The sequence below is a fragment of the Paramisgurnus dabryanus genome, chromosome 7 (assembly GCF_030506205.2).
Source record: "Paramisgurnus dabryanus chromosome 7, PD_genome_1.1, whole genome shotgun sequence".
In the NCBI taxonomy this organism is placed as follows: Eukaryota; Metazoa; Chordata; class Actinopteri; order Cypriniformes; family Cobitidae; genus Paramisgurnus; species Paramisgurnus dabryanus.
In genome coordinates this window covers 31,546,383-31,557,878 of record NC_133343.1, presented here as the reverse complement: position 1 = coordinate 31,557,878, position 11,496 = coordinate 31,546,383, and the positions used below count along the sequence as shown (strand labels likewise).

The 11,496-nt window shown below is 37.4% G+C and overlaps 1 protein-coding gene across 5 annotated transcripts in view; it reads left to right on the top strand.

Moving 5' to 3' along the window:
• The window catches only part of anks1ab (ankyrin repeat and sterile alpha motif domain containing 1Ab), a 36,291-nt gene that overhangs the window by 3,678 nt on the left and 21,117 nt on the right, over positions 1 to 11,496 (top strand). For all 5 annotated transcript variants that reach the window (XM_065279524.2, XM_065279525.2, XM_065279523.2 and 2 more), the window contains exon 2: positions 7,845 to 7,911. In XM_065279524.2, the coding sequence (XP_065135596.2) occupies positions 7,845 to 7,911 (67 nt within the window). The remainder of the gene's footprint in view (positions 1 to 7,844; positions 7,912 to 11,496) is intronic.

Below are 11,496 nucleotides of genomic sequence, written 5' to 3'. Positions count from 1 at the left end.
TGTATCCAAATCTTCTTTTTTGTAATTCTAAATACTGTAGCTCATACAGGAAAAATATATTTTAAAATATATTTTTAAAATATACAAAAAATGGCTAAACATATAAATGTACTAAAATATATTTTGAAAGATGTTTACAAAAAAAATTTTTTCACCTATATATTTTGTATACTTTGAAAAATAAATATATTTTAAAGCATTCATATTCACGTTGCATTGGAAGAAAAACGTTATATGTTACAAACCTGATAACATAACAGTTAATTAAATTAAATATATTTTCAACTAAAAATAGACTTAATTTTATACTTATACTATATACATTTTATGCAACCTTTATTTTTTTGCCACATGGGTTGTTAAGTTAGAAATGTATTTGTTGCCCCTGAAATACATTTTGAAATATACAGTATGTTAATATATGAAGGTTAAAAATAAATATATTTCCAAATGTAAAAGTATAATTAATTAAGCTTTACTTTCCACAAAATGTATTTAGTATATATTTTTGGCCAAAGAAATAAATTTTTTTTGACACATTGTATATTACAATTCCGTACACAACTTGCATGTTACGAAATACTCTAAACAAACAACTACACTTTGAGTCGGGTTTGTCAAATTTGTGTTACCTGCCTGAGCAAAGCTATAGTTACTTATATTATAAATACTTTTATAATGTAACGCTTTTAAAAGTAAAAGTCCTCACTGCTGTATGTGGGTGGGGCAGGAACCACAGCAGGATGAGAGGATGAGCAGAAGAGGGAGGGAGGCGGAGGCAGCGGTCTTGACAGTATCAGCGCCGGTGGCTGAATGCTGAACGCTTGGTTGGACCCATCAGTCCTTCTGCTGTGTGCTGGCCGCAGCACACAGGGCTAATTGGGCCTTTACTGTCGCTCCGCATCTTCTCAGGAAGTTTCCCAGGGGTCGGCCCACGCTGCATCTATAACAGCTCCTCTCGCACGAGAGCGTCAGTCAGAAGCAGAATGAGCACCGTCGTTGCTGCCTTCACGCTGTTAAATCAGCAGTTTAACTGCGTGACAATGATGAACGTACATGCTGATTAAATTATCGATTACGATTATTCTTGCCATCAGCTTTAATGATATCTTGCAGGCTATTGATCAGACAAATGCAGTAGTATTTTCTATGATGATATGAATCAATTGGGCACTCATGGTAGGGCGTTTTGGGATTTTAACTACAGTATGGCTGTAATGTGATGTTAAGTGTTAAAATACTCTCGACTGTGGTATTGCACGGCTTTGTGTGGTTTAAAATGGCAGCATTTCACAATGCACTCTTTAAAGTAAAGGTTTTAAAAAGAGGTTTTGCAGTGATGCCATGAAGACTATTTTTGGGTCCCCTAAGAATCTTTTAGTGAATAGTTCCTAAAATAACCATTTCATACACTCTGAAAAGTGCTAGGTTATTTTTAACCCAGTGTTGGGCCAAAAAGGGATGAAACCAGCCCGTTGGGTTGTAATTTAACCTATGCTGGGTTGTTTCAACCCGTTGTTGGGTCAAATATAAAGATTTTCTGGGTTTTTTTAACTCAGTGGCTGGACTCACACCTTTTTGACCCAACGCTGGGTTGAAAATAACCTAGCTTTTTTGAGTGTTTTGCAGTTGCTTTTTTAAATCAGGGCTTGTTAGATCCATTATCAGAGGCAGCCGATTAGTCACATGGGTTTAATGTTGAGTACTTCAGAATTTTTTTTGTCAAATGCATTCCCATCTATTTTTCGCATTTACCCTTTTTCGCAAAAAAAAAAAAAAAACGTTTTTGCTATGGCTGTCAAAAGATTAATTTCAATTAATCGCATTCAAAATAAAAGTTTTTAACACACACACACACACACACACACACACACATTTTATTTATATTTTTATGTTATATATAAATGTGAAACAAATATATGATGCAAACACAAACTTATATTTGGTATGCGATTAATCGCGATTAAAGGAACAGTATGTAGGATTGTGTCCAAAACTGATATTGCAATCACAAAACTTGTGGCTAAACCTGGTACTGCAATCACACAACTTTTGGCCAATACACAAAATTACAACATAAACATCAGTTGAGGGCTGCAACTCCACTTTTTAAATGACAACGTCCTGGCCAGACCACTGTTGTCAGTGATATAAGTATTTGAAATGAAATAATTTCTTAATGTCTAGTGACATATCAGGGCCATTTTATGATTAATTGATATAAACAATCTCACTGCTAAATGCCGCAAAAATCTACACACAGCACCTTAAAGGGAAATTGGACACAATCCTACATACTGTTCCTTTAATCGCGATTAATCGCAATGCATAGCTACTGATAGAGAATTTAATGCTGCAATCACATTGGTTCGTTGTGTAATAATGTACAGTTGAAAATGAGGCTGATATGGCTCATCCCATTAAAAGATATCGCCAAACTATCTGTTTACTAAAAACACACATTTTTATAACAGCAAATGTGATTACATTTCTACTCCAAGCTTTATAAAACAGTAGGAAATGAAAGGATCGCAAACCAAACTCCTGTCAGATCATCTTTACAGTGAAATCAAGTCAAACCGGGGCCAAGAGCGCTGTCTAAGAACATACGTTTTTGGACTCATCCACTTAATCTAAAAGAGAGAGAGAGCGAGACAGAAAATGACAGAAAGTGGCTTTGGAAAAATGCTGTCTGGAGTATGGACAGAAAATGACTTAGTCCCATTGTTTAAACCAATACAAAACTTCCTCCTTTCCAGCTCATAGCTCCATAATGTTCAATGAGAGAGCGAGACAGCGGACATCATTCCTGCAAAACGGCTGCATCAGCATTTATAAATGCGTTAAGAGATATTTTTTGCTCACATCAGTAACTTTTATTGAAAGGGAAGTGCGTAAAATATATACGTAATAAATTTGACTGTGTGGAGATTAAATGCTGACTCTGTGGTGTGGTGCTGTTATAAGCTGGTATTGATGTTTATTTTATTGTATTTTTTATTTAATCATTGATTAATTTAAATTAATAAAAAATGCCACTAACAATAGAGTACCAGGCTATTATTATGTTTTTTGACATTATGCCATAATATATACACTCACCTAAAGGATTATTACGACCACCATACTTATACTGCGTTTGACCCCCTTTCTCCTTCAGAACTGCCTTAATTCTACGTGGCATTAATCAACAAGGTGCTGAAAGCATTCTTTAAAAATGTTGGCCCATATTGATAGCATAGCACCTTGCAGTTGATGGAGATTTGTGGGATGCACATCCAGGGCACGAAGCTCCCGTTCCACCACATCCCAAAGATGCTCTATTGGGTTGGGATCTGGTGACTGTGGGGGCCATTTTAGTACAGTGAACTCATTGTCATGTTCAAGAAACCATTTTGAAATGATTCGAGCTTTGTGACATGGGTACATGGTGATCATAAAGGGGAGGACATGGTCAGAAACAATGCTCAGGTAGGGCGTGGCATTTAATTGATGCCCAATTGGCATTAAGGGGCCTAAAGTGTGTCAAGAAAACATCCCCCACACCATTACACCACCACCACCAGCCTGCACAGTGTTAACAAGGCATGATGGATCCATGTTCTCATTCTGTTTACGCCAAATTCTGAATCTACCATCTGAATGTCTCAACATAAATCGAGACTCATCAGACCAGGCAACATTTTTCCAGTCTTCAACTGTCCAATTTTGGTGAGCTTGTGCAAATTGTAACCTCTTTTTCCTATTTGTAGTGGAGATAAGTGGTACCCACTGGGGCCTTTTGCTGTTGTAGCCCATCCACCTCAAGGTTGTGCGTGTTGTGGCTTCACAAATGCTTTGCTGCATACCTCATTTGTAACGAGTGGTTATTTCAGTCAAAGTTGCTCTTCTATCAGCTTGAATTAGTCGGCCCATTCTTCTCTGACCTCTAACATCAACAAGGCATTTTCACTCACAGGACTGCCGCATACTGGATGTTTTTCCCTTTTCACACCATTCTTTATAAACCCTAGAAATGGTTGTGCGAGAAAATCCCAGTAACTGAGCAGATTATGAAATACTCAGACCGGCCCGTCTGCCACCGACAACCATGCCACGCTTAAAATTGCTTAAATCACCTTTCTTCCCATTCTGACATTCAGTTTGGAGTTCAGGAGATTGTCTTAACCAGGACCACACCCCTAAATGCATTGAAGCAACAACTGCCATGTGATTGGTTGATTAGATAATTACATTAATAAGAAATTGAACAGGTGTTCCTAATAATCCTTTGGGTGAGTGTAAATGGGTGATTTAGTAGTATATCATGGTATTAGCATAAAAAAAACATTTACTAAGTCATTAATTAATTTTTACATTCATGCCAAATGACTCTAAAACAATCATTTTAATACCAAAACCATTCATTTATGCAAAGGAACATTTTCTTTATGTACTTTTCATACATTCTCTTGGCCTTTAGGCTGCATGTAAATGTTTCAGCACCTCTGCAGAAAATCCTAAAGTTGTTTTGCATTTGAGCGAGCGGTCAAACATGCTTTCCACAGATGGCAATATAAGTCACTTCATAATTCATAGGCAAACGGAAGATGTCAGGGGAAAATATCTTTAGATGGCAAGTGAAAGATGTTCACGGGGGAGAAGAAGTGGTTTGAAGAAGCTTTCACCTGTCAGAGATCTTCTGGGAGCCACGTGGAGCCCTGCATGTTCATCTGGCATTATTTTACATCAGCAGTTTTTCTTCTGCATTTGCATTAATGCATGCATGCATACAACAACAATGTGCACATTAGTGAGCTGTGCATGATGTTGTTAATACTATTTGTTGTTTTTTTCTCGTATGAATTATTTGCAGAATATGTGTGATAGTAATGATATGGTTTTGGTTCAGTTCAGTTCTGGCTTGGCTTTGATCAGACGCTCTCTGTGGTGTCAGCAAAGCGTTGCGATCGGTCCATTACTGTATATTGAAGGCGATCTCAGAGGCTTGTAATCTTGTTACCGCTCTGGCACATGGCACGAGGCAGGGCTGTATAAAATCTTTATTACACATTTTCAAAGACTAGACTTAAGTGAATTCCTGATTAACAATGTTTTTCAAAAAATCTGCACATTTTTAGATACGTTATACAAGTAATTCTGAAAGTGTCTAGTCACAATTAGACCAAAATAATTTAATTTTATGTCAACCACTGTTTCAGAAACAGATTATTTGTCAGTTTAATCACATTGGCTTTACAAGACATTTCAACGTAGAGCTGCACAAATAATTAAAAAATAATAATAATCAGGATTATAGGTGAAACAATTACAAAATCGCCAAAAGCCTCAATTACAGCTGTCCATTTGTGTCATTTCTGCGCTTTTCGCCAGTATGTTTGGGCACCAAATATCAGAGATATTAAAATTGATAAGTTAATGTGTTCTTTAGCCATTCGTTTTGAAATTTTTACAAACATAAATCCCATAATTATTTGTTTTTTACATTATTATCTTCTTTTGGATGTTTTGAATTGACCATGCAGCTGCTTCACAAACTTACTAAAACTTCAATGTTAAATATATTATTTGGCCATTATAATCGCAATTACAATATTAAATGTGCAGTGTGTAATTCTAACAAGGATCTCTTGACAGAAATGCAAAGTAATATTCAAAATTATGTTTACAGGGGTGTTTTTTTATAATGTATGTTTTAATTACCTTAGAATGAGACGTTTTTATCTACATACACGAGGGTCCGCTTATGTGGAAGTCGGCATTTTGTGCCGCCATGTTTCTACAGAAGCCCTTAACGGACAAACTTTTTTACTAAGTTGTCTCCGACGATGACATTTTTTTTGGTGGCGGCTATAGTTGCATATCTATGCATTTCAAAAGCGATGGGTGAGCAGTTGACTAATGCTGAGTTTACACCAAACGCGGTTTGGGCGTCAAAATCGCGTCTACCGCGCGTGGTTTGCCGCTTGAACAATTTGGATGCATTCGCGCGTGTAGAGCGGAGTAGACGCGCGGAAAAAGCAAGCATTTGACGCGCGTCCGAAGCAAAATCCGCTTCTTGTGGGAGGGGCAACTGCTGTGCGAGTGTCTGTTTGCAAGATGACTGATGTTACTTGTGCATTTATCAAGAGAGTTACCAGTTTTGTATTGGGTAACCTTACTATGGGGAAAAATAAACGGCGCGGGTAGATAAACGTCACGTGACTCAAAAGTGAAGCGTGTATTACAACTTACCAAGTTGCCCAAAGTCCTTACTGACACTCTTCCAAGCGAGGTCCTTTTTATTCCTGTCTCCACTATAGAAATAACAACTTGTGTCATATAGCTTCGAGTGACTGCTTGAGTGAGTGACTCCGGGCGGGGCTGCCACCACAGCAGCAAGCAGGCTCCTGATTGGTTAACGCGGCGCGAAATTCCGCCAGAGTTCAAATTTTTCAACTCGGGCGTCAGCCGCAAATTCGCGTGAACCGCAAGATGCACAAAAAGCACAATTCGCGCTTACCGCGCGTACCTCGCACAACGCTCAATTCGCGCCTTTCGCCCGAGCTTCACGTGCGAAAGAGGCGGAAACGCGTCTTCCGCGCCGCGCCGAACGCCTCTTCCGCGCCGCGGGACCTCCTGACGCGCGTCAACGCGTCTTCACATTGACTTAACATTGAAATCACTCACACTTCACGCCCTTACCGCGGTTGGTGTAAATGCAGCATAAGGGGTTGGTTGCAATTTGCAACCTCACCACTAGATGCCGCTAAAATTTACACACTGCACCTTTAAGGTGAATAATCGGCGAATAATGATAGTTTTTGTCATAACCGTGCAGCCCTATTTCAACTTATTATTTTACATTTATACAAATAATTTCAATAGTATAAATCAAAACTTGACATTGCTTATCATAATTTGAGTTAAAATAAAGTTAAAATGTAGTCACGTTGCAATAAACGTAAAAATTTAAAGCAGCAAAATGTTTTTACATTGTATAATTTTTGGGGTTTTGCTTCATGACCAGGAGTGTAGAAGAGATGTTATATCTCAACTGGACCATAAAAAATGAATAAATTCACTAAATGTTTTCAATCCACCGAGATTCTGTTTAGCATAGAGTTAAGAATCTTTACCCTTTATATGAGCTAGGTTATAAAATGACCTCTGAATACATAACCACTGATAAATCCTAAAACGTTAAATGGCAGCTCAGGGATTCTGGGAAGTCTACCATGAGATAGTGTGATGATGTAATGTGCGTTCTATAATAGATAGACTCAGAGTGTATAGCGCACTAACCAGCACTGACGGGTTAGTATGTAGGTTACTTGCGAGATGGAAATGTGAAGGTCTGTATGGCTAGAGGGGATCAAGCCCGTGGAGCGTGGCATCTGACTCCTTAATGAATCCAGGGGTTTGACGGCATGTTGATGCCACAAGCAGACAGCAGATGACTTCTTCAGACTTTAAATATTACATAAAAAACAATGCTTTTCTATTTCGGGCCTTTCCTAAAACTCCATTGATTGAAGATGTGAATAATAGATCATTCATTTGTTTAGGTTTTTTTTTACCGTTTTTAATGTGAACCTGACTATTTAGTTTATGATTTTGGTTGGTTTTTAAACCAACACAGGATAAGGGTCTTTATATAATTCAAGTGAAATGCAGAAAAGATTTACTCATTTTAGCTCTTCTGGATTTAGAAACCAGGTCTTGGCAAAACAGCAAATATGCATTATGAATTAAAATCATATCTAACAATGCCTGATGAAGAGTAACCTGTCATGGCAGATTACAGCGAAATTAAATATTGAATTACATTTTATAACCCTTCTGTTCTTGTTGTTTTGTCTCAGATTGAAAAGATCATGACTCTAATTGCCGGCTTTGAGATCTCCGGGGATCTTCAGCCAGCTGTGGAAGGTGAATATGAGAAGTGTTTATGATGCAGGGACACAGTAAACACTCTAAAAACAAACGGTGCTATATAGCACCAAAAGTGGTTCTTTGCTCGTAATCATAGAAGAACCGTTTTTAGTGCCATATAGCACCGGTGAAGCACCAGTGAAGCACCAGTGTAGAACCAAATAGGGGCCATATAGCACCACATATGGTTCTACATAGCACTATTTGTTTCTACACAGGTTCTTCACTGGTGCTTCACCGGTGCTATATGGCACTAAAAACGGTTCTTCTATGATTACGAGCAAAGAACCACTTTTGGTGCTATATAGCACCGTTTGTTTTTAGAGTGAACAGAGCAACTGCAAAGTTTAACTCTGCTTGAAATGTAATGTGGGGTTTTAATCAAGGCCAAAAATCCCAAAAAAAAACCACATTTGAATATTAAGGTATTTTTTTTTTTACAAATTACTTATATGTGATTTTTGTATGATTTTCACAAAAGTTTAATACCTTGCATGTTATTCTTTAAATATATTGATATATAAAATAAGAGAATAGGCCCTCTGCTTTCAAACAGAAAAAAAAAACATTTTATCCTACCTTCATTTGTTCTATTTCTATCACCTCTCAAATATACGTAGGTTTCTTAAAAAGAAAAAAAAATGAGCAAAAAGCTGAGATAATTGCATTTTTGTGAAAGACTTTTGATAAGAGATCAGATTCAGAGCGATAATCAAAACATACATGGAGTTTTTACAGTTTGCCCAAAGAGGTTTTATAAGTTACAGGGTTCACACGGGTCCTTGAAATCCTTAAAAGTTTGTGAATCTGGGAATAAAAACTCAAGGCCTTGGGAAGTTTTTGAAGATATACATACATAGATACAGGTCATTTAAAGTCCTTGAATCTATTTTATGAAAGAAGCTTTCTGGGGAAAAAATCCATATAATTCCCTGTGTAGTGTAGGATAATATCATAAAATTTCTAGACTTTTTAAGCACACGTGCTAAACTGTTCGCTTTGAATGTTTATATCTTCTGTATGTGAATGTCGATTCATACCAAAATGTTTTTTTGCATAGTTGTGTTTGACACATGAAAACGTCTGGAGTTACGTATGTAACTGTTGTTCTCTGAGAAGGGAACGAGACGCTGCGTCTCCCTTGCCATACTTCCTGCGTCGCTGTAACGCCGTCTTTGGCGATATTTCAGATAGCGATAGACTTCCTGGCTCCCGCGTCACCCTGTCTTTGTCATTAAGCCTCACCATTGGTTGAATTTTTATATACACATTCAGACGCACTTACCCCTGGAGGCGTCCCCAAAGTGTCACCGCAGTGACGCAGCGCGAGTTCCCTTGAAAGGGAACTGTAACAATGTATCTTAAAAGGTAACACGATGTAACCTTGCTCTCACTTGAAATGTGTCCTCACATTTAGTCCTCGAATTTGAGGGTATTGGACCTGGAAAGTCCTTGAAAGGTCCTTGAATTTGAAGTTAAGTAAGGTGTGGGAACCTTGAAGTTGGGTAAGAGCGCCTGGTGGATAATAGCGAGAAATACGGATTGCCGGAAAAATTCGTCATTGGCAGGTAAGCGTTTTCTCTTAATTGAAGAGTTAACTTGTCAATGGCGTGGAAAGAGATAATAAATAATACATATTTCTCCCCTCCTCCTCCATCTTTCTTTACTTACGGTCATGGGGTATGGCAGGTGGGAAGGGCCCAGGAAAAGATTGCAGCGACAAGTAAACAGCAACATGACTCAACTTTCAATGATCAGTTCTCGATGGACAAATTCAAGCCAAGCCCTCCTTTTTTTTCAATTTCAGATATCGTTTCACTCGGATATACGTCACGGCGGGGAAAATAAGACCATTGTTACTTCCGTTTCATTGTAACTTTAGAAGTTAAAAGAGCGTAGAAGAATAGAAATAATAAATAGAATATATATCTAGGGATTACTTTAACTGTTAAGATCCTTTAACATTTGAAAGAAAAATTATAGCATCAAATCATTTGCTGTTTTATTTTTTTTTTCAAGTATGCAGCAGTCAAAAGTTTTGGGTTACTTAACTATAATGTTTTTCATGATACATTTTAATCTGAAGGTGTATCCTTTTAAAATTAGTTTTAAAGACAAATAAAACAACAACTTTTGATTTGAAGAGCTCAGATGCAAAACCCTCTAAGTGCGTCTGAAGTTTTTTGTAAATGAGCATTTTTATCTGGCTCTTATGTTTACCTTTAGTCATTTCTCTTGATTGGCAATGTAATGGTTATTAGTCAGTAATTGAAATGCCTTATTTTTACATGTGTCATTGTAGTCATTTCATTGGTATTTTCAGTTTCAAGTTTGACTGTCTTTCACTGCAAAACCCTTTAAGTGCATTCCAAGATCTCCTCCATAAAGTCTCTGAATAAAGGTAAAAGACTTAAAAAATAAAATCTCTAACTATAGGATTTTGACAGGCCTGTGTATTTCCACAAAGCTTTGCTCTGTCTGAATCATCCCTGGCGTTATTTCACTGCCATCTTTAACAATCACCCAAACACATTCTGAAGCACATACTCTCACTTTTTAGCCCAATTTAGTTTGCGTGTGATATTTTTGTACCTTATATTTTGACACGGACACCCTCCGGTACGCAGTTGGTGTCAAGGGCCTACTTTACAAAGATGAGATGACATCCATTAACCGTGGCCATCACAGCGATACTCAGTAATTAGGACTTGATATTTTTCCCCTTACGCAGTGCTTCCCAAGGTAGCAACTATATGGAGCAGGCGCACTATATTTTAATGGAGATTTCTGAGAGATAATAATTTTAAAATTGCACAGCAGAGTCTCATCAAAGGAACAGACTGGTTTTTGTTGTACAAGCCAGTGTCCTCAAAAATCTCATGGGAGTTTGCGTGTGATGTTTGCTGCCAACAAAAAATACTTTTATATCAATAGTATCATCTAAAGAAACCAAAATTCACCAAAAATTTCCCTGAATTACAGGTGCAGGGTGTCTACAAATGAGTCTAAACTCATGACCCAAAATCTTTGTGTTGTATTGGTCAGTGAGGTTATTTTGCTGGACGAAGAAAAAAATCAACCTACTTTGCACAAAATTTAAGTGCGTTGATATAAACGCATTAATTTCATTCAAAGTCGGCCTTCATCGTCTACTAAATCAGTGATTCTCAACCGGTGGACCGCGGCCCACTGGTGGGCCTCGAAGCGCCATCTGGTGGGTCGCGTAGGCAGTGGTAGACATTGATGTTTATTTATTTTTCAATTGACAAATCTTTTTATTTTCGCATCTGATGTTTCTTATGAATTTAAATGAATTCAAGATGCATGATCTAAAAGCACAATTATGTTTGAATATCACAACGTCAATCACGTTTTTCCGTTCATCATCATTTCTACATGTATTGTGACCATTTCAGTCCAGCGTCTGTTAAATTTCAACAAAAGCAAACCTTACATAAAGTCTTCCAAAAGCAATGTTAAAGACTGAGAGCATGACAAGACACAATTAAAAATCACGATTATTCAATTAAATATTCACTTTTGAATTGTTCCTAAAATACATGTAAAACATTACCATTGTGT